General features: G+C 56.3%; 1 protein-coding gene across 13 annotated transcripts in view; it reads left to right on the top strand.

Annotated features, from left to right (window-relative positions):
- Positions 1–27202, top strand: part of ARHGEF10L (Rho guanine nucleotide exchange factor 10 like) — a 138783-nt gene that overhangs the window by 27614 nt on the left and 83967 nt on the right. For 5 of the 13 annotated variants that reach the window (XM_087446708.1, XM_087446712.1, XM_087446707.1 and 2 more), the window contains exons 2-5: positions 7241–7324; positions 12926–13111; positions 13914–13947; positions 26016–26107. In XM_087446708.1, coding sequence (XP_087302834.1) covers positions 7288–7324; positions 12926–13111; positions 13914–13947; positions 26016–26107 — 349 coding nt within the window. In that variant the 5' untranslated portion in view covers positions 7241–7287. The other 8 variants (XM_087446716.1, XM_087446710.1, XM_087446709.1 and 5 more) reach the window with 8 other exon arrangements.

Here is a 27202-nt window from a genome sequence, read left to right as displayed (position 1 = left end):
GCCATTGACCAAGCCTCACTTCGGCCTGCAGCCAGCAGGGTGCACCTCTCGGAGCCTCCCTCCCCCTTCCCGCCTTGGGAAGCCCATTGAATGATCTGGCGCCCACTAGGCCAGGGAAGGAGCTGGCCCTGTTGTCCCTCTGGGGTTGGGAGGCTCCTGCCATGGGCTGGGGAGGGCCTGGGAGGATGCTCCCCCTCACCCGTGCAGTCACCCACCACTTGTTTACCCAGCACCTGCTCCGTGCTGGGATCCCGTGAGAACCGCCCGAGGCTCCTGCCCTGGCTCTCCTGGCTCTCAGCCCAGTGACTCCCACTCGGGAGCTGGGCCGCCTTTTGAATGTCCCTCAGTTTCTCAGCCTGGTTTTCCTCGTCTGCTGTGGGAATTAAATTAACAGAAACTGTAAAATGTTCAGCATGGGGCCTGCTGCATGGCAGTGCCAGGAGATGTCAGCCATTATCATTTTGAAGATGACAACTTTGTGATCTGAAGGGTGATGAGGGTCGGGGTCAGGGCCGGGGCTCTGGTGGACAGTCGGCCTGGACTCCGTTGAGCGGTCTGCGGAGCGGGCAGCCGCCTGTGCGCAAGGAGCGGCAGGAACTCTGGGAAGGGAACTCGCGTTTGTTAAGAGCCTACCAGCATTGTCAGACGACATTGCATTCACACCTGCATCTGACCGCCCAGGACAGGAGGCCTTCCCCGGGTCTCGCCGCTGGGGGGCAGCAGATTCGGTGTCTGAAGCCGGGTCTCTCGGAGCCCAGCCTGAGCCCTTTCCACGCATCTCACGTCTGTCTTTCTGGGGCTCTGAGTTCTGGTGCTGTTCCTCCTGCGCTAGCTCCCCCGGGGTTTTCTTGGATAAGGCGCCTCATCTCTCCAGAGCCCGTGGGAGCTGTCTCCCTCCAGAGTCTCCAGCAGGTGGCTGTTTGAGCTCAGGGCCTCCGAGGGCGGAGCTGGGGGCGTCCTGCCGCCCTGCACACAGTAGCTGCAGGTCCCTCTTCCCGGCCAGGCCCACTGTCCAGCTTCCATGCCCTCCGCTTCCTCCTGGCTCTCGTTTTTCTGGACAGGGCAGAGGATACCTGGGAGGGCTGAGGTTCCCGCCTGGGCCCATGCCCCTCCTTCCATCAGGCAGGAAGCCCCAGGCCCAGGGATGCCCAGCCTCCTGGGTTCCACAGTGAGCAGATCTAAGCAGATGAAGGTTCTGAGCTTCTGGGCTTAATTCAGTTCAGCAGCTGTTGTCTAGCGTGTGGGCCAGTGCTCCAGACGCTGAGATGAGAAGAGGTCACAGCCTAGGGAGGGAGACAGTTATCATAGGGGCTGTGTGTGTCCCAGAATCACCTGTGCTCTTTGAACAGACTTTCCCCGGCTGCGTCCCTGAGCTACTGAATCAGAATCATAGGCCTGGGACACATTTTTTTTTAAAAGCTCCACAACCAGGCTTGGGAACCACTGCATGAGATGGATCTGGGGAGGCCTCACAGAGGAGAAACTGGGTCTGGGTTTTGAAGGTTGAGTAGGAGTTTGCTTGCTGGTTGTGTGAGAGAATTCTACTTGGACAGAACAAACAGCCTGAGCAAAAGGTCCAGAAATGTCAAACAGGTTGGCAAGGTCATGGGCCTGAAAGCCCTTCGTGAGAGCTGGAGCAGAGTTCCCAGTCAGGCTGGGCATGGGAGCTGCTGAGACTGGAGAGGTCAGTGGGGAGGAGGGGAGAGTCATTGAGGGCTTGCTTAGGACCTGGGCTTCATTCTGAAGGTGATGAGGAAGAGTCTGAGGGTGTGTGTTGTGGAACAGTCACGGTGGCAGCGGAGATGGGGGTCGGGTTGGCCAAGTGCACGTCTGACAAGGGCTGAAAGCCAGAGGGACCTCTGGGAGGGTGCATTTATTCGTGTGGAGGAGCTCTGGTCCTGACCAGCCCAAGCACCTGGGCTTGCTCCGCTGTGCTGCACTTTTTTCCTGGCTTCCGGGAGTCGGATACAGGTGCCTCGGAGGCCTGGCTTGAGATGGGAGCCTGGGCCAGAACCTATTCCTTGTTTCTTTCCGTCAGGGCTGGGTGGCAGCCACTTCTAGTGAGGCTGCCTGACTTGGATGTGCCAGCGTCTGCTGCTTCCGCGGCTTCTGGGACTGACCTCTTGCCTGTCTAGACCCCCACCCACCCTCCCCTTCCCCACTGGCCTCTCCCCAGAGGCCAGCCTCCCCGGTCCTCAATCTCCTGGCCGGACTTGTGCAGCCCCCTTGACTTTCAGGAGCCCTCCAGGTGTATTTCTCCAGGCCCCATTCAGGGGAAGAGGGAATGGGGGTGGGAGATGGCCCAGGGTGGGGTGAGTCTCACAGGCTAGTGCGTAGGGGCAGGAGTGGGCAGGAGCAGGCTGGGGGAGCGTTTCCTACCCTGGGGCCTCTGGGCTGGATGGACTTTGAACCCTAGAGGGAGGAGGAACTGATAAGCGCTTTCATTAAATCAGAGCGGGGGAGACACCTGCGTTGGTGAGCAGGGCTGCTGAGCGTGGAGGGAGGTGCTAAGCTGGCCACTCCTTGGTGGTCCTTGTCTCTGAGCTTGTCCTGCAGGGGCCCACCCTGCAGCCTGAGCTGGGGGCTTCCTCCCTTGCTCCTCTGCATCTCGCCTTCTCTGAGCATGGGTGAAAAGCACAGCCTCCTGCTAGTCATTCTGCATGGTGTAGTGGGAAAGAGCCCAGTTCAGGGGGTCTGCCTGCCCGTCCAGTCTTGGCAGTTGTTTTTAAAGAGATGACCCCTAAGAAAAGAGCATCTCCTATCACCCTGCCCCACAAGCACGGCACTGTTAATATCACAGTGATAATACGGCCGCTGTTCTCGAGAGCTTCCTCTGTGCGAAATACCTCGCATACACCACTCGTCCTCGGTGCATCAGCACGGACCCCTGCGCGCAGACACCAGTGAGAAAGGTGTTACCTGTACTGCGAGGGGCAGAGCTGGCGTTTGAACTCAGATCTAGCAACAGATCACATCCTTTAACCACGGCTGTCGGGTCTCCGCCTCTCTAGTGCAGCAGTGCTGCGGGAAAGTCCCTCCCCCTCTGGACTCAGTTTCCACGTCTGTGAAACCAGAGCCGCACCGTCTTGTAGCTGCTTTCTGGTGCCGACACGCTGTGATGTTTTTGCGTTAGTCCTCCTTTTAAAAATGAGAATGTTTATTTTCATTTCCCCTCATTATAATGCTCACTGGAGAAGATCTGGAAAATTCAGAGAAATAGGAGGAAGGTAAAAAGAAACTCTCCTATAACCCTGCCCCCGAGCAAACACTGCTAATATCTCAGTGAATTTCCTTCCTGTCCTTTTCCTCCGTGCACTTTAAAAAAACAGTTGGAGTCCCTGTGACTCTGTACTCTCTGGGCCACTTTTGTTTTCGGTCCCTCTCTGTCCCCAGTTGGATGGCCTCCTTTGCCACCGTCGTGGCAGGAAGGTTCTGGATCACTTTTCAGAGAGAGGCTCATTTCAGGGGCCTTGCAACACATTTCTTTGTCTCAAACTCCCACATTGAAAGCTTCGAGACTGTGCATAGCTCAAGGAGACTTAAAAAATAAAAATAAAAAAAGAAACAGCACGGCAACTTCTCCTGTTTGCTTAGCACTTTCACGCCGTGACCCAGCTCCTTGCTTGTAGCAGCCCGTGGGGTCCTCTGGGCAGGTGCTGCTGTGCCCACTGTGCAGGGGTGATGGCCAGGCTCGGAGAGGCCTGGGCTCACACGGGAAGATGGAGAGGCCGAGGCAGAGCCCAGCCTACAGGTGGATGTGGCTGCCCCAGGCTGCTGCCCCCAGAGCCCCACAGCTTGAAGCTTTAGGCTCTTGGGGTCCCTCTGTGAGCCTCCCTCAGGCTCCCTTACACTCCTGGGGTGCAGAGTCCAGACAGAGGGTCCCTTTTGCTGTCCCCCATTTTGGTGGTGACAGCTTCAAGGACGGGCATCTTGGTGCTGACCAGTGCTGCCTGGGGCTTTGTGCTTGACCTCAGGTATGCTGCTGGGAGGCCCGTGGGGCAGGTCGCAGTACCCCCATTTTACAGACGAGGACACTGAGGTTCGCCTGCCAGTGGATCTGAGATTCCCACCTGGGTCTCCGACTCCCATGGTGGAGCTGTGGTCATCACAGCCTGTGCCATGAGTGTTAATGACAGTCATAGACCAGTGTGTCCCAGGGACCCTTCCAAGAGCGTTATGTGGGTTCACTCCTAGTTTTCTTAATGACCCTGTGAGGTGGGTACTTTTTGATCCTCATTTTGAGGCCTAGAGATGGCATTGGGCAACTACTTAGTTGTCATAGTGTCAGGTTGTCAAGGTGTCATAGCCACTGAGTGGGGGGACCCAGGTGGTGTCAGGTAGCCTGCACTCTCCTGACTATTGAGCCACGAGGGTCTCTGGCGGTGGCAGTGGGCTGCACTGCGCCATCCCTGCTTCCTCACCCACGTCCTTCTGAGACTAGGGGCATGTTTGTGCAAAATGGCGGCCACAGGCCTATGAGTGAGCACGGGGCTCGCGGTCTGTGTCTTTGCTTGGAGACCTCACAGCCCCAGATTAGCTTGTAGCAGATGCCCCCAGATTCCAGCCTCAAAGTCCAGGGAGGCAGCGTGATTAAAGGGGTGGGACTAGGGTTTGGGGTCAGTGCCCCTCATTGAATCCTAGTGTTGTCACCCTGTTCCCTTGTCTCTGTGACCTTGGGCAAATCCTTACTTCTCTGAGCCTTGGTTTCCTCATCTGTAAGTGGAGTAAATCAAATAAAGCTTCAGGCTCCATGAATATTGGTGTTTCCCTTCCTTTCTAGGGACAGCCTTGGGCTTGGAGCCGAGGGCGGGAGTCAGCCCTGAAGGGTGAGGAAAGAGGGGAGGACGTTGGACTTTCTGGCCTGGAGGGAAGGATCCTGGGTTATCAGAAAATTGTATTTAAGGAGCAGTTTGCACACGAGCCTGGGCTGGGTGCCTCCCTTTTTCCTCCTGTAAAATGGGTATAAGTCTCCCTGCCCGTTTCTAAGTGGTCCTTGAATGAGCCATCGGGAGGAGGGACCTGCAGGAGGATGGCTGTGCCGCTTTTGTTTGATCTTTCAGCTTGCAGAGGTGTTTGCAGACATTTTAGTTTGCAGGCTTTTAGTTTGCTTCAGCTCTTTGCTGAAGATAAAATTTTAGTCCTGAGAGTTTGCAGTGTGGGGCTAAAAGGCATAGTCACACACTTAGTGGAGAGCAGTTTGCATTCTATCAAAACGAGAAATGCAGTTCTCTTCTTTGACCCAGCAGATCCATTTCTATGGGTGCGCCCTACAGGTTCACGCATCCATTCGCTCAAGTCCCTATGTATGGAGGATGGTAGTTGCTACATTGTTTATACCAAAAGCCCGGGAATCACCTCAGTGTCCATTGGTAGGGATTATGTCAGTTATGGTGTATTCCCCCCAAAGTGCTGAGGAGCAGTTAGAAAAGTGAGACTGATGTCTATGTACAATTCTGAAATAATTACTGAGATTCTTAAGCAAAAAACGTGGTTGCAGCACAGAGGGTATAGTGTGCTTCCTCCTGTATAAAACAAGCATATAGGGGCTGGGCCCGTGGCGTAGCAGTTAAGTGTGCGCGCTCTGCTTCGGCGGCCCGGGGTTGGCAGCTTTGGATCCAGGGTGCAGACCGATGCACCGCTTGTCAAGCTATGCTGTGGTGGCATCCCATATAAAGCAGAGGAAGATGGGCACGGATGTTAGCCCAGGGCGAATTTTCCTCAGCAAAAAAAGAGGAGGATTGGCGTTGGATGTTAGCTCAGGGCTAATCTTCCTCACACACACACACACACACACACACACACACACACACAAACAAACATATAGACAGGTATGCAAGCTGGTAATACCTGGGATAGTTCTGGAAGGATCATAAGGCACCAGTAACAGTGGTCACTTCTGGAGGATTAGGGCGACTGGGGAGGGAGACTGACTTTTCGTTGTACACACTGTGTATTGTTTGGGTTTTGGGAGGCACTAGAGCATGGTGTTTACTTAGTGAGCACAGACTCTGGGGCCCATGGCCTGGGTTCAAACCCTGGCTGTGCCACTTGCTAGCTGTGTGATCTTGGGTAACTTATTTAACCACTCTGGGCCTCTTTTTCTCATTTATCTTTTGGATTAATATATGTTAATATTATTTGTAAAGTGCTTAGAATAGTGTCTGAGATATAGTAGGCACTAGGTGAATATTTGCTGTTATCAATTAATTGCCATTTATATGCATCCTATTTTTATTTAGGAGGCCAGTTAATAAAAGGAAAGGCTTTAGGTGTGGGGGGGAAACAGGCGTGTAGCCGGTTGTGGCAGGGCTGATTGAATTAGAGGGTTCGGTGCTTTCCCTCCAGGATTGCTTCCCTCCTCCCCAGGGAAGTCCCAAAGGACAGCCCTGAGCTCAGAATCTGGGGTGCCGACAGGGAGTGGGGAGAACTCTTTCCCTCATCGCTGGGCTGGGGACATCGGCAGGGATGGCTCTAGGGCCCAGGGAGCCCCGCGGAGGCACCGGGCCTCTTGGTGGCGTGGCGTGAGTCCCACGCGAGGCCAGGAGAGGCTGCTCCCAGCTCCTCCTCTGGGCACTGGGATTCTGCCCTATCTCGCGCCATCTGCCTCCCTGCAGCCCTTTCCTTCCCTTCCACCCATGTGCCATGGCCACGTGGCCCCTTGCCAGCTGGCCACCCCCGTGGGGCAGGACAGGGAGAGACAAAGAGAGAGTGAATGGCCTTCAGCGGGGCCGCCGGCGGGGGCTGGTGAGAGCAGCCGGACTCGAGGGAGTCCGTAGTCACTGGGCAGCCAGGAGGAGGAAGCGGCCGGCCACGTCCATGATGATTCAGGCATGATCCAGCTTCTGGAGCCCTGGGGCCTGTGCGTGATCCTGGCCTGGAGGGGGCTGGAGCCTCACCTGTAAGGAGAGGGGACGAGACGGGTAGTCTCGCTGGACCCACCAGGCTCCCGAGGGTCCCTTGGTTTGGGGCTTTTGCTTCCTTTTGGAAGATCTGAGCTGCAGGGCTTTCTGGGATGATGGGGTTATGGTCCTGCCGCTGCTGGTTTTCTGGGTTAATGATTCACGATGGGTGAGGGCTGGGCCCCTTCTGGGGCTGTCCTGTGCTCCGGGAGTTGCTGGGAAAGGAGCATGAGAGCTGGAGGGCTGGAGCGCACAGGTCGTGAGCCCGTGACCACCCCTCTCTGGTGCTGAAACATCGGCCTTGAACGCCATTCCATTAACTCTCTGGCTTCATTTCACAGGTGAGCGGTTGGGACGGACGGTGCTGGCCTGAGCTGGACCTTGTCTGATGGCTTCCTCCAACCCTCCTGCACAGGCTGCCAGAGGTACGGTACCCCAGGCTTCCTGCTCGTCCGTCCTCTGAACGGGCCGTGGGGGCTGGCAGAGGGCCACCAGCTTTGGAGCAGGCCGCCCGGTGTGAATCCTGGCTGTGCTGGCAGTTAGCTGTGTGCCCTTGGGCGAGTGACTTCGCCACTCTGCCTCTGTTTCCTTGTCTGCAAGATGGAAATAATAATTTCCTCCTCGCAGAGTAGGCTCTAGACAAGGGTCTGTTCTTTGCCTGTCTCCCTGCGATCCCCTGGAGAGATGGGCAGCGCGTGTCTGGGGATTGAAGTGTTCTCGAGTGAAGCTTGTGAATTGAGCGTGGGGACCCGAGGGGTTAGGGGAAGGGGCTGGGCCGTCTGTCTCCATCTGCTAAGATACTAAGGTCAGGTCATCTAGCAGTGGTAAGGTGGCCAGAGTTGGTAAAAAAAAAAAGAAGAAAAATACATACTTAGCTAAAAAAATGATTTGTGATTTATCTGAAATTCAATTCGATGTTCTTTATTTTGTTTGGCAACCTTAGCAGTGGGGCCTTGCAGGTGGAATCCAGGCTCCACCCCAGAGGAGGTGGACACCTGCTGTTCTACCCGCTGGGCCCAGCTCCCTGTCCTCTTGTCCCCCCATGGGGGAGCAGATAGCAGAGTGGTCACGAGCGAGGGCTTTTTCACCAGCCTGACCCTGCCATTGGCACTGTGAGCTTAGCTGAGTGACTTGGTGTCTCCATGGCTCAGTTTCATCATCCGTAAACACAGGAAAAGCAATGATGCCCTCTCCCATGTTGTTGCAAGGTTTAAATATACGCAAGGCCCGGCGTGTGGTAATCAATCGCTCAGTGCACGGGAGCTGTGATCGCTGTGGGGTGTTGGCAGGACAGGCTGTGTGCGCTCTGCTCTGAGCCCCTGGGCCGAGGCCAAGGAGGAGTCTCTTCCTCCGGGTTCTTCTCCAAAGGGTGGGGGACCTGCAGAGGGGGCCTACCTACTCCATGGTGCTGGGTGGCTTCCCCGTCCCCTGCCTCCTGGACTTGCTGGGGCTGGCTCTCCCAAGGACAGGGCGTGTCCAGGAACATCAAAGGCATGTGTGGCCAGCTGCAGAGGTGCCACCTGTCCGGATGGTGGGAAGGGCTCAGTTCAGCTCTCAATTACCCCGGGATGGGCCTCCCGATTTTTGCTTCTGATAAGGAGTCATGTCTGATTGCCTGGGTCTCAGGAGCCTGGGAACAGAGCCTTGGGGACAAGGGTGTCTCCTGATTCATGACTGTGACTTTGGGATCCCAGGATACCCCCACCCCGTCCCCTGCTGCCGTGAGCACCCTGCACCCTTTCTCCTACCCACCAAGAGGGCCAGACATGGAGAGTGAGAACAAAATCATTTTATGATTAAATCAGTCTAGTTCCATGTGACAAACATCTGATGAACGTTTGTTGTCCCAGCTCTGTCTGATATTGCTGCCCAGTATCGTCTGGTTGAACCAAGCTCTTTGCCATTTTCTGATTCTTTGAGAGCTTCCCATGGTCTTACCAAATAAAATTCAAATTCCCCCAAACACCTCTTCAGCCGCCATATAGACCCCTCCATCCTTGCTCACGTCTTCAGCTCCACTGGGTCACTTGCTGTTTGTTCCTGGCGCCTGCTGTGGCCTCAGCCTGGAATACTGGCCCCCATGTGAGCCTGGCCGACCTCCGCTCGTCGTTCAGGGCTCTGCGCAGGGCAGCCTTGTGCCTGAGGCCGTGCGCGAGGCCGCCGCGAGGAGAGCCCCCTCCTCTCTCTCAGCCCCGGCTCAGTCTCAGGAGTTTTGGGTTTTTCTCTTGCCGCATCTGCCTGCCTCACCCCACAGTGAGCTCTTTCCTGTTGAGGGCCATGTCTTACTTCTTGTTGAACCTCCTGGCGCAGGGGCTGCCGGGAACAGTTCCTGGGATGCGGGCCTGACTGTGTTGATTGATGTGCTAACTGGAGCCATTTGTCCTCTTAGAGGGAGGAGGTGCAGAGGTGACCTGAGTCCCTGGACACAGCCTGTGGGCCGAGGGGCCTGTGAGTGGGGAAGGCCTGCCCACCTCACCCACAGTCGGGGGCTGGCCTATGACTCAGGGCAATAATAATAGTAATAATAATAATGATGATGATGGTGATGATGATGATGTAAGGACAGGGGTAATAACTAGAATCATCATCACAAGAACAGCTGCCATTTCGTGAGCGTGTACCCCACACTAGGTGCTTTATGGGTGTGACTGCATTCCATCCTCCCAACAACCTTGTAAGGTGGTTACTATTATTGTCCTCATTTTACAGATCAGGAAACTGCAGCTTGGAGGGGTAAACGAGCTTGATGCTCATACAGCCAGGATATGAGAGAGCTGGAGTCCGGACCCAGGTGGTCTGACTGTGAAACTGTAGTCACTACAATGGTGCCTGCCAGGTGCAAGGGGAACCCCCCCTCCCCCCACCGCCTGCCCCACAGATTCAAGTGGGCAGGGACCAAGGGCACAGAAGCCCCCTTGGTCGGGTTGGGTCTGTGTCTGGTAGCCCATAGTGGTGGGCAGGGACTTTATAGTCATTTATTCCAGTATTTTTTAAACTTTTAAAACCACAACCCATAGACATGACAACAGGTCTGTGTGTGTGTGTGTGTGTGTGTGTGTGTGAAGTCAACAAATACTTATTGTGTGCCTACCATGTTACCATGTGCTGGGCACTGTACCTGGGGCTGGGGGTACAGCAATGGGCAAAACAGACAAGAATCCCTGTCCTCATGAAGCTTGTGTTCTCGTAGAGGAGACAGACAGTAAAATAAATAAAACATATAGCATGTCATGTGCTGATAAGGGCCATAGAGAAAAACAAAGCAGGCAAGACAAATAGAGAGTCCCAGGGTGTTTTGGTCACGGCAGCCTCATAGGGAGATGACATAAAGACCGGAAGAAGATGAGAGCAGGAGGAGATACCTGGGGGAAGAACATTCTGGAACCCAGGACTGAAAGTGCAAAGGTCCTGAGGCAGCAGCACGTCTGGTCCATTCGTGGTACAGCAAGGAGGCCTGTGTGGCTGGAGTGGAGGGAGCGAGGGGAGAGCAGTAAAAGATTCTACACACACATTATGTATACATAACTGAAACAAGTGTCAAAAACCATGTCAAAAGTAATACCAAATGTGATTTTATTAGTATTATAATACAAGATGTTAAAATATCTCAAATAAGCACTCTATAACAAAATAAAATGCCACCTGGGAATCCCCTAATTGATTTTACGACCCGCTAGTGGGCTGAGAACTGTGATTTGAAAACCACTGATCTGGCTTCCCACCCAACTGCTGGATTTCCTTGTAAATTCATCAGGATGGGGCTGGGTGTCCAGGGGCTCTAGTGATTTCCAAGAGGCAGCGGGCTTCATGGAAAGAGTATGGAAGGGGAACTAAGACAGATTTGGGCTTGAATCTGGCTCCCCATTTATCAGCTGTGTGGCTGTGTGTGCCTCACTTCTTCAAATCTCCGTGGCCTCGTTGTATAAAATGGGGTGGTCGTGAGGCTTAAAGAAGGAGCCACGTGGGGCACTTTTCAGGCTCTCAGTGTTGGCTTCTCCGCACCCGGGGGCGGAGCTCGTGCCACGAGCCACAGCTCTGCCAGAGGAGTCCACCCCCCGATGCTGGCCCTCGGGGTCCCCAGAGCTCCCGGGAGGAGGGGCTGGGCCCTCACCCCAGTGGCCTCCGTGTGGTCACCATCCTTCAGAGGAGGCTGGGGGAGGGTGAGCTGTAGCTGAGCCGCTTGAATTTGATATATTTGCACCTAAAATGTTCTGCTCTGGAAACCCCCAGGTCACTGTGGGGGAGGGGTTGGGTTTTTCTGGTCAGAGAGACTCTGGAATCAGATATGTCCATCTGTCCATGTGCTGGTTCCTCGCTCCATCTCTGTTCCGTCCTCCTCCCCCCATCCACTCATCCATCCACCTGAGAGCGCCTGCTGGGGCTGGATCCACACCCACTGGATGCTCCTGTCCTGGAGGATCTCAGGCCGGGAGGGGCAGGAAGGACAACAGCAGGTGTTCTCGTGTGACCCTTACATATGCCAGGCCCTGTGCCAAGTGCTACAGCTACCCCGGCGGTTCTCCACTGGGGCGCTTATGTCCGCCAGGGGACATTTGGCAACGTCTAGAGACATTTTTGGTTGTCACAGCTGCAAGGTGCTACTGGCTTCTAGTGGGTCGAGGCCAAGAATGCTGCTACCCATCCTGCAGTGCCCCCCACAACAGAGACCACGCGGCCCCCACGTCAACAGTGGTGAGGCTGAGAACCCTGACCTGCGCCTCAGGTTACGTTCACATGAGCCTTGTGGGGATGGTGCTGTTTTTATTCTCCAGTTTACAGAGGAAGAAACCGAGGTTCAGAGAAGTGAAGTGACTTGCTCAGAACCACACAGCTGGCAGGGGGCCCAGAGAGGACCGGCTGAGCCCAAAGCTCGTGCTCTAAACTGTGTGGCACGGGCTGCGACGGGACTGCTCAGGGCAGCCGAGGAGGGGCGGTGGGCCTTGCAGACTTTTAAAGCCAGACCACACTGCCCTCTGGTTTTGGAGCCCGTTTGCAGGTAGGGGGACCGGCTCAGTGAACGCTTGAGGTTCTGTTCAGGCTCAGATTCTAGGAAAGAAGTCTTCTAGGGGGAAGGCTGGGGGACCTCAGCTTGGTGCAAAGGTGAGGGTTGTTATGAGAATCCATTTCTTCACTCATTTAACGGGAGTTGCTGAGTTCCTACCGTGGGCCAGGCCAGGACCTGTGCCCTTAAAGGGAACACTAATAGGGACTGCTCTTAGGGATCTGAGATTGGTAGGGGGTACAAAGAGCACAAAACACATCCTTACATGTTATAGGAACGGACAAAGAAAACAAGGGGCAAAGACAGGGAAGGGGGGCCAGGACCTCCTGCAGTTAGGGTGGTCGTGCAAGGGGGGCCTCTCTGCTTGCGTTGAGCTTTGAGGGACGACAGGAGGACGTGGCCGTGAAGGGGCTCTCCCAGGCGGGAGAAGCAGGGTGGAGGCCCGGCCTGGCAGACCTCCATCGGGAACACGGCCCTGTACCCCTGCCCCAGCAAGTCTGCGCCCTGGTACCTGACAGCTGGCTTCCTTCAGGCTCCCGGCTCTTTCAGGCAGCTGTGTTTTATGCTGCTGTGCAGACCAAGTAAAGTGCAGCGTGCAGAGCGAGCCTGTATGTGCTCATTCCTACGTCCGCAAAGCGCAAACACATATACACACATGGAAATACGCAGGAAGGTGTGTGCCCCCGTGCACGTGCGCAGATGCATTGAAGAAGCCCCTTCACCTACAAAATGGGAAAATAGAAAACAAGAATACAAAAGACCTAGTCCAGTACAGATGTGCATATGCTTACCATGGGCGCTCGCTCCCTCCTCTCCGTCCACTGCCCGTCTGCTCAGAGCCCTCACCCAACCACAGAGCACAGCAGGGGCACAGGAGGGCCACCTGGCCTGGGTGTGGGTTTAATTTAGTTCCTGGGAACTGCCCTTGCGCCCTCACTCAGACCTCAGCTGCTCGCCCGCTTCCAGCCACCTCCCTTGACCAAACCCCGAGACCCTGCAGCCTCTAACTCCTCCTCCCTTCCAGGAGATCAGCTGGTTCCCGGAGGCCCAGGCCCCTCCCCCGAGGCGGAGGACGACCCTGGAGAGGCCTTTGAGTTTGACGACAGTGACGATGACGAGGACACCAGCGCTGGTCTGGGCCGCCCAGGGGTTGCTCCAGGGAAGGATGCAGACACCCTGCTGATCTGCTCGGACTCCGCCCCCGTCACTGGTAAGGTGTTCTGGGAGCCTCGGGTCCTCCCATTCCCGGGCCCCTGGGGCTACGGAGAGCTTCTGGCTGGTTGGAAGCGCCAGGCGCTCAGCGATGCCTCGTGGCCGCTCTGCTGTCCCCAGAAAGCAGGAAGGGAAGAACCGCTGGGAAGGCACTGCATTCCGTTGCTTCCCTCGGGAACTGGAGATTCCTAGCATTCCTGCAGCATGTGGCCTGCTCTGGCACATCGTAAATGGAAGTGGCCTGGCTTGTGTTTTGGACACAGTTGCCGCCCAGGGCTTGTGTCTCTGAAGCCCCCCACCTCCCCGCAGCTTCTCCCAGGCAGTCACCCCAGCCGGAGGAGCAGCCTCCCAGAGGTCCACCCTCCAGTAGGCCATGGGGAGCGGGCGGCCCTGGGGGCGGGAGGGCCCTGATAAGGCCGGTGTTAAATGGCAGCTTCTGCTCCCTTGATTCTGTCATCTGGGAGAGACTGGGGACCGGACTAGCAGGAACTTCCTGCAAGCTTGGGGACAAGGGGCTCCTTGAGGAGCTGGGGGTAGGGGGCAGGCGCAGAGCAGGCAGGGCGGCTGGTTCTAGTCGGACTTGGCGTGTGGGCCACGGGGGTGGGGGTGGGGCGGTGCAGGCAGGACAGGTAGGAGAGCTAATGACGGTGCAGTGGCTGGGGGGAAGGAGGGCAGGCACCCAGGCCGGCCAGGCCCTGTCTCTGCCCCCCCGGGGAGGCTGGGGAAGAGGGCGGGGATGGGCTGAGTCCATCGGGCCAGCCTCCGGCCTGACGGGCTCTGCCTCTGCTCCTCTCTTGCAGACCCAGACCCAGCGGCCACACCGTCCCAGACACAGTAAGTGAGCCTCTTTCCTTTCCTTTGGGGGCTGGAAGAAGAGGAGAGCCTGGGCGGGAGGTATGGGAGACGGGAGAGCTGCGGCCTCGAGGGCTCAGGACAGGCCTCTGGCTAAGGAGGAACCATTTCAGGATCCCTGGGCCCGAGGGAAGAGGTCAGTGCCTAAGACTCCTGTTACTTCTTCCTTTATTTTGCCCACAAGCCTTGAAAGAGCAGAAAGCAGCCCTGGCTGCAAACCCTGGCTCTGCCCCTTGCTAGCTGTGTGGCTTGAAGGGGTGGCATAAACTCCCCGAGTGTCAGTCTGTTCATGTGCTAAATGGAAAGGGTGAAGTTCCCACCCCGCTGGGTTGTGGCCCCTGGTGCTTGTCTCTGTCATTACTCTTGGTTTTGCCAACACCCTTCCCTTCCCCTGTGACTGTTTTGAAGACCCTGCCCTTCTCTACCTGGGAGCCTGTCTGAGGCAGGGCACCTCGCGGCTAAAAGCCTGGATTGGGCATGACTGCCCGCGTCTGCCTCCGGCCCCAGCGCTGGCCGTGGGTCCTTGCGTAAGTCACTGTCCTCCGGGCTTCGGTTTCTCCTCTGTAAAATGGGCCGCTGCCTCTTCCACAGAAGAACGAGGAGTTGTCGGGTAGGAGGCCTTGCGTGGCGGCAGGCACGCATCAGGCAGTTACTTTCACCTCATTCCCTCTGTGGCCCCGGACAAGTAGCTCTGGGTTGGATTGTGCATTGGGGGTTGGGGGCTGTGAAAGCTGAGGGCTCTCGGAGCTTTGCTCACCGCTGGTCACTGCCTGGCTTGGGGGACCTGGTGCTTAGAGTCCTCTTCTAAGGGAGGTGTTAGTGGTGGATCTAGGCCCTGGGGTTTATGGCCGGGGTGCTGGGGCCCTGAATTTAAATGCTGGCCACCCTGGTTGGGGAAGGGGTGTTTGAGTTGAGCCTCCTGTTATCTTCCTGGCGGGGCAGGGGGGTATGGGGTTGGGGAGGGCGGGGGTAACGGGGTGGGTGGCTAATTCTCAGGCAGGTGTTGCCCAGCTGGAGGTCTCAGAGATGCAGATTGTGGCCCTGGGCCCCTGGAGTGGAAAGCAGTCCTGGATTCAAATCCGAGCCCAGGCGTCCTTGTATGAGCTCATTTGCCGCCTGGAGTGGGTGGACCCTGCCGCTGTGTAATTAAGGCCAGAAGTGGGGGTCAGCCTCTCTCCCTGATTAGGGACCTGAAGTGAATCAGCAACCCTGCACCTGGGCTGGGGAGTTCTGAGATGGCTGTGATCTCCCAGAGATTATCGCCCTGGGGGGTGGGCCAGGAAGGAAGTTACCAGAAACTCAGTCTGGAGGGGGATGCAGACACATCAAGTGGGACAGCAAAGGATGCCCAGGGAACTGGGACACTGACTGGAGGGGGGCCAGGAGGGGGCCTTGGCTGAGCAAGTGAGTGTGTATTACTGGTGGGAGGGGGGTGGGAGGGTCCACACGGGGGAAGCCACTGAGCAGAGGTGGGGGGTGGGGTGGGCTACAGTGTGGGCAGCGAACAGGCGCACCCCTACCCGGGGTCTGGCACTCTTGGTTCTCTCAGGCCACCCTCCTGGAGACCCCGTTCCCAACCTCGGGGTCAGGAGTGCACAGCCTGGCCCGTCCCCGACGGCCTTCTCTCTGTGTGTCCCAGAGACCTGATGCCTCTGCAGCCAGATCGTGTGTCTGGCTGGTGCCCTGTGCCATGCTGAGGCCGTGACCCAGTGGCCCCCAGAGTTGGTGCCGTACTGTGTTGTTTTTATCAGCCCACTGGTGAGGACAGCTCAGAGGGGGCCCAGCCCCCGCCTTTGACCCACTGCCTGCCGCTCCGCCCCGCAGCACCACCCCCTGTGCTCACCCTGGAGCTACCCCAGCCCCCTTGAACACCAGCTCCTGGAGGCACCAGGACGTGAGCTCTGGAGGTTCCAATCCCCACTCAGCCCCTCAGTAGCTGGGTGGCTTTGAGCTGCCCGGGAACCTCTCTGAGCCCCAGTTTCCCCATCTGTAAGATGGAAATAATAATAACCACCTCGAAGCATTGTGAGGATACGCGAGTCTGGTCACGGGAAGCACCCGCCGTTCCTGAGTACACATATCAGGCTCACTTCTGCTCCACCTCCTGTCTGGTTTGGATGCTTCCACTGTGACAGGGCTGGAGGGGCAGAGACTGTGGGCCCAGTGCCTTGGACTCCGGGGCTGGGCCTGGATCGCCGGGCGGCGTCTCCCCAACAACAGGCGTGAGTAAGCATCACTTTCAAGTCCCCTGAAGGGGGCAAACATTCATGGCACATGAGCCCCTGCAGAGCACTGATCACCAGGAGTCCTGAGAGGCCTCCATTCCAGCCCCTAAATTGTACAGATGGGGAGAGCGAGGGGTGGGGCTTGCCCAAGGTCAGACAGTGAGGTGCTGGCAGCGTCGTGACTCCTTGTCCAGTGCTCTCGACGCTGCTCCCAGCTTCATTCCCTCCCTCCCTGGCCTCCGTTTACTTAAGTTCTAGCTGCTTCCCTGGGTGGTGATTTTCCACTTTGGAGTCCTCTGGGAGAGAATCAATCTAGATCACGTTCCTCCTCCTTGTTATCCAAGAGAAAGGAAAAGAATCTTGATTTTCTTTTTTTTTTTTAACTTTCCCAAAGGTAGTCACTAAGCAAACACTACTTTGAAAAAGCGAATCTCCAAGTGGAGGACATTCCACCTCTTGGTCACGGCACTTCCTCCTCAGCTCGTGCCCGGAGGCTTGGAAATGGCCCTGGGCTTGCCTGGCTGCCCACCTGGCCTCCAGGGAAGCAGGAGCTGCCGGACGGGAGGCTCCTGACGGTGCAGTTAGGATAACAGCCCACGTCCAGGCAGAGCCGCAGCCGCTGAGTGACCTCATTCCCATCAGGGCTCGTCCTCGGCGGGGAGGGAAGGAGGCAGGGCCAGGCCTCATCCCCACCTCCCAGCTGGCCAGCTGTCCAGGCAGGAGCGAGGTGGGTAAAGTGGGGGCTGGAGTGGGGGTCTTCGAGGGCCTGGGAGCTCGGGCCCTGAGCCACGCAGGGCTGGCTCCCAAGTCTCGCTCTGCTGCTCACTAGCTCTGTGTCATTGGGCAAGTTGCTTCCTGTCCCCATCCTCACTTTCTTAATCAGTAAAATGGGGACAATAGATCTACTTTCTTGCCGGCCTCTGTGAGGTGATAGGTTAACATTTATCCATCTTTAGTCCGGCTGGCACGTGCTGGCTGTTCCAAGTTTATTTGCTGTTGTTTTCCTGGGTCCTGGTTTAGATTCGGTTTTAGAGGGAGCTGGGTGGGCAGACAGACAGACCTGGGTTGGATCGGGCTCTCCCTGACCAGCTACCCCTCCTCTCCAGTCTGCACAGGAAGCGAATCACACCTGCCGGGTGGTGGGAACGAGGATGACCGAGGCTGACCGGCAGTCGGGGTGACCTCGGTAGGGGCGTTGGGTCCGTCTCTGGCTTTAAGATGGACTTCCTAGTCCCTTCGCCTGCTTGGCCCAGTCACCCAGAGGAGGCAGCCAGGCTGCTGTGGGGTAAACACAGCTGCTGACCTTGTGGGGGTGTGTTGTGCTGAGGCTTGTGGGGCGATTTTAGGGTTGGGCCACCCTGCTTAGCAATCCCAAGGAGTGGGGATGGCTGGGATCTCGTCTGTCCTGCTGCTGGGGATGAGCAGCCTTCAGAGTGCTTAGCTCACTGCTGGCACTTTCCTTTCCTCAATGGGACACGTTTGTTATCAGTTAACAATAATAATAGCAAATAATAATAGTAATAACAAAGGTCATGCTTACTGGATACCAGACACTGAGCTAAATGCCCAGTCCCATTGGCTCCTCCTGCCTCCAGGAAGTAGACACTGCCATTACCCGTGTTACAGGTGGGGAAATCGAGGCTCAGCGAAGTTGGGTGGCCATGGTTACATATAGATAGTACCTTTTCATTCGGAACAGAGCCTAGAAGCAGAGCCTTGCCGCCAGGGGGCCAGGTGTTTGACCACTATGCTGCCCTCCAGGGATGCGCTGGGGACTCCAGGTCCAAGCCCAGACTTTGGCTCATGGTGGAGGGTGTGACCAGCTCATATGAATGATCTGATTGTGTGTTTATTGGGGTAAGAATTTTGTCTGCTAAGAGATGCTCTCCGAGCTCTTGGGAGAGCAGTTTGCAAGCAGTCGGTGGAATGTTCCACAGACCCCCACCTGGGGAGCCAAGCAGAGTGGCCTCGCACATCCTGTGTGGGATCTGGGTGAGGCCCCTTCCCTCGAAATGGGAGCAACTCCCTCCCCTGTGGCCCCGCACAGAGCTCTCGTGATGGCAGAGGGGTGTGGAAGCGTCTCCCCACCCGCAGGTTGGCCCCACGGGGCCAGGGATTTGTTTTGGTATGGGGAGGGTGTGTTGTTTCTGCTGTGTCCTCACAGCTTCGCACAGTGCCAGGCACAGGGCCAGTGCTGAAGTCATCCTTGTTGAGTGGATGGTGGGTACCGATGACAGAAGGATGAGTGGGGTCTGAGAGGCGGCTTGCAGTGTCTCCATGGAAACGAGGAGAAAACAAATGGTGTGGAAATGGAATCCCTGAACCTGGGTTCTGACTCTGGCAGCGGACAGGGGCCAGGACAGAGGCCAGTGGGAAGGGAGGCTGGAGTGGTTGAGTGGCCGAGGCCACACAGCCAGAGTCACCTGATCCCGCTGGTGCTGATGCTGATGCTGATGCTGTTGGCTGCCATTGGCTGAGTGCTTCCTGCACGTTATCTCATCTCCTGGGCACCACAGCCCTAGGAGACGGGGACTGTTGATTAAGCCCATTTTGCAGATGCGGAACTGAGGCTTAGAGAGTTGAGGTAATTAACCCAAAATCTCGCAGAGCTGGGAAATGGCAGAGCTCGCTTTTGGCCTGTCTGACCCCACAGCTATCCGTTGGAGCCTGCAGGATTGTCCTTTCCTGGTGGACTTTGAAGCCCATGAACTCACAGCCACCCTGAGCTCTTTGGGGGAGTCGTGGCGGAAAGAGCAGCCCTGAGTGCCCCGTGCTTGCCGGGAAATGAGGTCATGCGGGTCGCCGGCTCCTGTGTTTTTCCTGGACTCAGGCTGCACCTCTCACCTCTCCGTGCACCAGCTGTGGACTCTGGCCCCCTCTGGAATTGTTTGTTTTTCTTGCCCAATTTTGTTGCCATCCCAGAGGGCCCCCTGTGGTGTTTCCTGGTGGGTCAGGCCTTTGGCTCCTGGCCCCAGTGCAGGGCCTCTCAGTGGCTCCCTGGAGGTAGCTGTCCTGTCCCTTCCTGGGCTTATCCAGACAAGCTGGGCTGTGCTGCCCACTGGCCAGCATCTCTCACCTCTCATCTGGGCCTGGATCCTGAGGAAAGCACTTGGCAGCTGGATTCCTGCAAGGGCCGAGGAGACCCATCCTCCCTGGATGCTGAGAGGATCAGGCCAAGAGGAGGCCAGGCCCAGAGAAGCAGCATTTGAACAGAATGGAAACGGTGCTAGAGGGCCTGCCTTGTGGCTTCTAACGCTGGTGGTGTGGGGAGCATGGGGGCTCTTGGGAGGGGCAGCTCCACAAGGGTGGAGAAGCCCCCCTGCCCTGGAGGGGATTCTGCTGGGGACCCAGTCATGGAGTTATTGCTCAGGGCTTTCCAGATCACTGTAGACCCATTCCGGGGTTGTTTGGAATCCCAGGCTTGTCCTCAAGCTCGCTGTTTCCCACAATCTGGAGTATTCACAGCCTCCTGTGTCTTGTCCTACAGGGTCCGAGCGCGCCCCGAGGCCTGCGAGAGATCAGTTTCCCCAGTGGAGTCCTTTATGGGTGGGTTATGGAGACGGGCCCCTTTTTCCATTAAAGACCCCTCTCTGGCCCCTTGCTAGTCCCTAAATTGGAAAAGCTGTATTTTGCTTTTGTTTTTCTCTTTTCCACCCCTGGTTTCAAGGGGTTTCCATGTCAGAGCTATGACCTTTGGATCATAGACACTTTGAGTAGCTAGTATAAAAGGCAGACAGTCTCTCTCCTGAAAAAGGTACACGTGTACCCGTTTGCTACGTTGAGTACCCCTTTCAGGAATCTTGTGAAGTTCATCCCTGGATCCTGCAGGCTTAGGACTCTGCCTTGTTCATCTTTCATCCCTAGTGCCTGGCACAAGAAAGTGCAATGCCAATAGTTTATATGTGCACGGACTTTACAGTTTATGTAGCTCTTTCCATGCACAGCTCATTTTGATTCTCACAAATCAAAGAAAAGATTTCCATGTCCTAATCCCCGGAACCTGTGGACGTGTTACTTTATATGGCAAAGGGACTCTGCAGATGTGATTAAGGATCTTGAGATGGGAGATTCTCCTGGATTATCTGGGTGAGTCCAGTAGAATCACAAGGGTCCTTCCTTATAAGAGGGCAGCAGGAGGGTCAGAGTCAGAGAGAGAGAGTGAAAGGTGTCACACTGCTGGCTTTGAAGGTGGAGGAGGGGGCCACGAACCAAGGAATGCAGGCTGCTTCCAGAGGCTGGGAAAAGACAAGGGAATGGACCCTCCCTTAGAGCCCCCAGAAGGAGCACAGCACTGTCAACACCTTGCTTTTAGCCTAGTGAGACCCACATGGACTTTTGACCTCTATAACTGGAAGATAATAGATCTGTGTTTGTGTGTGTTTTTTTTTTTTTTTTTTTTGGTGAGGAAGATCAGCCCTGAGCTAACATCTGTTGCCAATCCTCCTCTTCTTGCTGAGGAAGGCTGGCCCTGAGCTAACATCTGTGCCCATTTTCCTCTACTTTATATGGGACACCGCCACAGCATGGCTTGACAAACAGCGCGTCGGTCTGCCCCTGGGATCCGAACCTCGAACCCCAGGCCGCCGAAGCGGAGCACGTGCACTTAACTGTCACGCCACTGGGCCAGCTCCTAGATTTGTGTTAAGTTACTAAGTTTGTGGTAATTTGTCACAGCCTCAATAGGAGACTAACACAATAGCCCTGGAAAGAGGGAATTACTTTGGGTTGCATTCTGCAGACCCAGAGAGGTGCAGTCACTGGTCCGAGGGGGCTGGGCCAGCAGGTGGGGGACATGCCAGGCACTGCAGAGACCCAGGCAGACAGCTCTTGTTATTCACCAGGCGCTGTTCTGAGAGCTTTACCTGCCTCGTCTCGTTAACCCTCATGGCGCTCTCATAGGTGGGCACTATTGTAATCCCCACTTTACAGATGCAGAAACAGGCAGAGAGAGAATGCATCGTCAGCCTAAGGTCACGGAGCTGAGATGAGGCAGAACCAGGGTTAAACCCCGTTGGCTTCCAGAACCAGTATTCTAACCCCCTGCACTCCCATTTCCGGTGTAGATCTGCTTTGGATCCGCCCGCCTACACTTCAGCTACTCGACCAGGACCCGCCCGTTGCCTTATCTGCCTAACCCTCCATTTCCTCTCTGGAACGTGGAGGATGAAATGAGGTATAAGGATCAGACGCCCCGTCAGCGAGCTGCTCTCTATCACTGTCCCCAAAGGGTGTGGGCCTGCCTGGGGCAGACTCTGGGGCGCAAGGGACCCGCGCTGGCCAGGGCACTGCTTAACGTTTCCTGAGATGTGTTTTCTGTCTCTCTTTCTTTTCTTTTGCTTAGTAATAGTCATATATGTTTATTGTAGAAAAATTGTAGTACAGAAAACTTGAAGTACAGAAAACGATGGACTAAAGGCAAGCGTTCTTTCTCCCGCTGTGTGTTTCCGTCCAGTATCGCTGCTGTGCACGTGTACGAGTGTACGTAGTTTTTTTTATACAACTGTGGTTTTATTGCACGTGCTGTTTCACGGCTCACTTTCTGACCTAATTGCCCATCGTGAGCATTTTCCCACGGGAACCTGTGCTCTTCTACGACACCCCACTTGGCTCTCCATCAGTTGTTGCTGGGGGTGCAGCGCCTGTCCGCGGTGTGACTGCCGAGCCCGGGCTCTCGAGATGTCGTGGGGGAGGTGGTGCGCCCAGAGCAGAGGCCAGAAGCGGGGTCTGGGTGGGCGTCTGTGGCTATGGGGCCAAGCTCATGTGTTGAGATGGTTCCCGGGGGCCATCATGCTCGCTCCCCATTGAGGACTGTGTTGTGGGGACTGTGTGCTAAGTCGGGGCCCCTCCGCAGACTTCCCCTGGGGGCTCCTCACCACTCTACTCATCCAGTAAGTGGATTTGTGACCATGTGTGGGGTGGCACAGGACAAACAGACTGAGTCCCTGAATCCTTCTGTATGTGAGGGATGGCTGGGCTCCAGTGTGAAGAGGTGGATGCATGCAGGTGGGGGGGGGGCCCTGTAACTGGGGAGGATGGAGGGGAAGGATGGGGGAGGGAGGTACGCACCAGGAGGATTTATCGTGGGCCAGACCCTGTGCTCAGTATTGTGCGTGCCTTCTGTATTTACTCCTTACCAGAACCCTAAGAGGGAGGTACTGTTGCCCCATTTCACAGATATGGAAACTGAGGCAAAGAGAGGGACTGAGTGCTTTACCTGCGTTATCTCATTGTATCTTCACAACAGAAAGTAGAAGTGATTATTCACCCTGTTCCACAGCAGCTCTGGGACCTTAAGTGACTGTCCCGGTGTGCAGAGCCAGGTGGCAGAGCTGCGGTTTTATCCCAGGTCTGTTGGCTCTGGAGTGTACTCCTCTTTACGCCTCAAGCCCGTCAGCCCCGGGTCTCAAGCCTGGCTGCACATTGGAGCCCATGGGGGGCTTTAAACACACTGATGCCAGGCCCCTCCAGACTGATGGGTCAGAATCAGTGGGCAGGGCCCCTGGGCTGGCATCTGTGAGGAGCTTCCTGGGTAACTGCAGTGGGGAGCTGCTTTGAATTATCCGACCAGATGATGTTTAAGGCCCCTGGCTCTAACATGCTACACGAACCAGAAAGTGGCCAGGGCTAAAAAGAAATCTGGCAGCAGGCTCTGAGCTTAATGTTTTTGCTTCTTTTGTGTCTCTTGGATTTAGGGGTGGTGGAGATGGTGGTGGGGAATTTCAGGAGGGGGTGATGCTCTGAGTAGGGCCACCCCGGGCAGGCCCTGCTGTCATAGCTCTCTACGCTACAGATTGAGTTTGACACAAGGCCTTGTAAGGCAAATGTTATTCGGGTCCTTTCTGTTCTCCGAAGGTGGAATTCTTTCCTCTTTCGTATTTTTGCCCTGGAAAAGGCCCCGGGAATGCCCCGTGTGTGTCTGTGTGTGCCCAGCCGGCAGGAGTCCTCAGACTGTTCTGGTTTTGGGTGGTCTTCTGACTATTGTGTAGCTTCTGGGAAGGGACCCTGTGGAGTCTGCTGTCCGTAGAGATTCGCTGAGAAACGGGAGGGGGCCAGTAGCATGGAGAAAATTGCCCCACGCAGCAGCAGGGGCGGGGGCACTGCCATTGTCTGGAGTGGAGCATCTGTCATCACCGAGTGTCCACTCTGTGCTGGGGCTGACGGCATGGGGCCACCAGGACAGACAGATCCCTGGTGTCCCAGAGCACTCACTACCCCCTTGTCCCCAGCTTGTCCCTGGAGAGAGAGGAGGTGGGTGCAGAAGGTGCCCTGAGCTCCGTGGCGGCCTTCTGGTGCACTTGACCTAAGTCTGGTCGACGAACGCTGTCACTGGGGGCCTGGAGAGGGCCTTTTGTCTGTCTCCTGCCTCTTCTTTTTTGTGGAGCTCCTCAGGCTCTGCTCCCCTCCATGGACTTGCTCCTTTCCTTTGCATTCAGGTGGCCGTGGCCTCACCTTGTAAGACTGATGTCACCCTAGTCCTCTGGCCTTTCTCTCATGTGTAAGCTGAGAGGCCTTAGAAGTGCGGGAAGCTCAGATAAGAATGAGGTAATTGGCCTATTATTGCTTTTTATGGCTCTTTTATTACCTGGAACCTTTGAGGAGGCCTCCCAAGGAAGGAGTGTTGGCTCACAGGGGGAATTACACTCTCCAGCCAGGCAGCAGCTGGGAGAGGCTGCCCCCTGGGTGGGTGGTGGCCTGGGGCAGTGGGAAGGGGCGAGGAGGACGAGGAGGAGGAGGCGCCCCCAGCATCATCTCTTACCGAGCTGTCCTCTTCCCTCTCCTGGGAGGCCCTCCGCCCGTCCAGTCTGCCTGGGGAACACCTGCTCCAGGCTGGGGGGCAGGAAGTGCATGTCAATTCTTGGCAAGAGTGCCTGCTGTCTTGGACAGTTGAAGGCCTCTGACCTCAGATGGGCAGATGTGGCCTTTTTTTTTTTAATTTATTTTTTTGGTGAGGAAGATTGGCCCTGAGCTAACATCCGTTGCCAGTATTCCTCTTTTTGCTAAGGAAGATTATCCCTGAGTTAACTTCTGTGCTCATCATCCTCTACTTTGTGTATGGTATGCCTGCATGGCTTGATGAGCAGCGTATAGGTTTGCCCCCGGGATCCGAACCTGTGAACCCCAGGCCGCCAAAGCAGAGTGCACGAACTTAACCACACAGGCCACCGGGCCGGCCCCAAGATGTGGCCTTTTTTTTGAGCCTGGGATTTTTTTTTTTTGAGAAGTAACCATTTTTTTTTTGAGGAAGATTGGCCCTGAGTTAACATCTATTGCCAATCTTCCTCCTTTTTTCTCCCCAAAGCCCCAGTAGATAGTTGTATGTCATAGTTGTACATTCTTCTAGTTGCTCTATGTGGGACACCGCCTCAGCATGGCTTGATGACTGGTGCGTAGGTCTGCCCCTAGAATCCGAACCCGCAAACCGAGGGCCGCCGAAGTGGAGCACGTGAACTTAACCGCTATGCCACCAGGCCAGCCCCCCTGAGCCTGGGATTTAAAAAAACAAACAAAAACTTTCACTTTGGAATAGTTTCGTATTTACATAAAAGTTGTAAAGGTAGAGTTCCACTTACCCCCCCACCCTGTTTCCCGTCGTCCACATCTTACACAACCACGAACATTTGTCAAAACTGAGAATACCAATCACTGAACCCCAGACTTTGTCTGGGTTTCACCAGGTTTTCTACTTGTGTCCTTTTTCTATTCCAGGACCCCTCATTGCATTTAGTTGTCGTTTCGCCTGCTCTGCTCTGTGACGGTTTCTCCGTCTTCCCTTGGTTTTCAGGATCTCGAGAGCGTTGAGGAGTCATGGTCAGCTATTTTGTAGAACGTCCCCCAAGCTGGGTTTCCCTGGCATTTTTCTCATGACTAGACTGAGGTTCTGGGCTGGGGCTGAGAATACCAGAGGTGAGGCACCTTCTCGTCACGTTGTATCAGGGGTGCGTGGTGTCCCCGTGACGTCACTGGAGGTGTTCACTTGACCACGTGGTTAAGTGGTGTCTGCCGTTCCCCCACTGCCTCCCTTCGCGTCTCTGCTCCTGGGATGGGAGTCTCTAAGTCCGGCCCATCCTCCAGTGTGTGTGTGTGGATTAAGCTCTGCCCCCTACGCCCGGTCTGGTGAAGCTTTGGAGTTCTTGTTTCTCACAAAAGGCAGGGATCCTCAGCCCCCGCCTCCACTTTGTATGTGGGAGAGTGGGGGGCTGGGGATTCCCACTGGGTCTGCCCTGGGGGAAGGACGGGGTGTCCTTGCCTGGAGAGCACTCGATCCTCATCACCGTGAACACATTTGATCTCTGTGCTCTTGTAAAGCAGCAGGTCAGCATTGCAGTGCCTTCTTCTTCTTTTTTTTTTTTGTTGGTGAGGAAGATCAGCCCTGAGCTAACACCCATGCGAATCCTCCTCTTTTTGCTGAGGAAGACTGGCCCTGGGCTAACATCTGTGCCCATCTTCCTCCACTTTATAAGGGACGCCGCCACAGCATGGCTTGACAAGCGGTGCGTCGGTGCGCGCCCGGGATCCTAACCCGGGCTGCCAGCAGCGGAGTGTGCGCACTTAACCGCTACGCCACGGGGCCGGCCCCTGCAGTGCCTTCTAAAGATGAGGACACTGAGGGGCAAGGGGCTGGTCCAAGGCCAACGCTGCCGTGGCCTCCTCGGCCCTCCTGACTGAAGACCGTGAGGGCAAGTGGCTCCTGGCCCTCAGTCCCACCCCTGCTGCTCTGGTGAGGGGCTGCCGGAGGCTTTGGGGAATCAGCCGTCCCATCCCTTCCGGCTCACCGGCACCATCCCCGTCCCTCCTGTCTCACTGGTGCTGTTTCTTGGCCCACAGGGTACCGGCAGTAGTGAGCAATGGGGACGCCGTGGACACAGCTTTCTCTGGGGTCCGGAGTTCCAGCTGGAGGCGGAAGAGCTCCCGTCGTCGTAAGTCTGCTCCCCTCCAGGTCTTGGCCCCAGGAGGGTGGTGCCAGGATAACCTCAGAGTCCCCTTCTTTAGGCCGAGAGAGCTGATGTTGGCTCACGGGAGCCAAGGGGTCATCCTCACTCGGTGGGCTGCTGTGGGCTTGGTGGCAGCTCTGAGGTGGACCGGCCACTGCCCACGCTTGACAGTTGCCCCCGTTTGCTCCCCGATGGGAGCCGTGGTGCAGGAGTAGATCACACATTCTATGGTTCATCCGTTCCCCAAATGCTTCTGAAGCTCCTACACCGGGCCATGATAGTCTGGGCGGTGGGTGTACCCTGGTGACCAAGACGAGGTCCCTCTGACACATTGGCAGGCAGCTATGTGAGGGCGGGTGCCAGGAGGGGGAGGTAGAATTAGGAGAACCCGTGAGTTCTGAAGGCAGAGAGCGAGGGGGCAGGGGGCAGGGGGCAGGGAAGGCGTGTCCAGGCAGAGGGGCCAGCTTGTGCAGGAGGCCAAGGGTGAGGGGTTGCCTGGCTCCTGGGAAGCAGCAAGCCTCGGCGTGGTGGAGGGTAGTGTCTAAGGGGTGAATAGGGCGAGGTGGGACTGCTGTCTCCCCAGTTCCTCTCAAGGCCTCGGAGGCCATGCTTTTCCTAAGGCAACAGGGAGCCATGAGAGGCAGTGATGTGGCCGCATCTGCAGTTCAGTCCAGTCACCGTGGGCGGGCGGGCGGGGGGTGGGGGGTGAAGCCACAAGACAAGGTGCAGTGGCTGGAGTGAGCAGGTGTCCAGGGAAAGGGGGGCTGATGGCCGGGACGAGGGACCTGGAGAGCGGTGGGCTGGTTGAGGGCCTTGTGGGAGGCAGAATCCATGGAGGGGGAGAGGGGGCCAAGAAGGGGCCCTGGGACCACTGGAAGCAATGCAGTCAGGACAGCGGGGACTTCAGAGTCCATCTGGTCCCCTGTCTTCCCGAAGGCCTGTGGGGTGAGGACAGGCTCCTATCCGGGTGGGGACTGGTTTTCGAAACCCCAGCTCTGCAGGGCCCCAGGCTCCTAGAAGAGGGAGGGGAGAGATTGGGTGCACAGTTTCAGTGGGAGACCGCCTTAAATTTTGCGTCTA

Source organism: Ceratotherium simum, chromosome 22 (genome assembly GCF_057802395.1).
Source record: "Ceratotherium simum simum isolate JZ-2026a chromosome 22, ASM5780239v1, whole genome shotgun sequence".
Classification (NCBI taxonomy): domain Eukaryota; kingdom Metazoa; phylum Chordata; class Mammalia; order Perissodactyla; family Rhinocerotidae; genus Ceratotherium; species Ceratotherium simum.
Note: the sequence above shows the minus strand (reverse complement) of the source record. Positions and strands in the feature narration are given on the sequence as shown.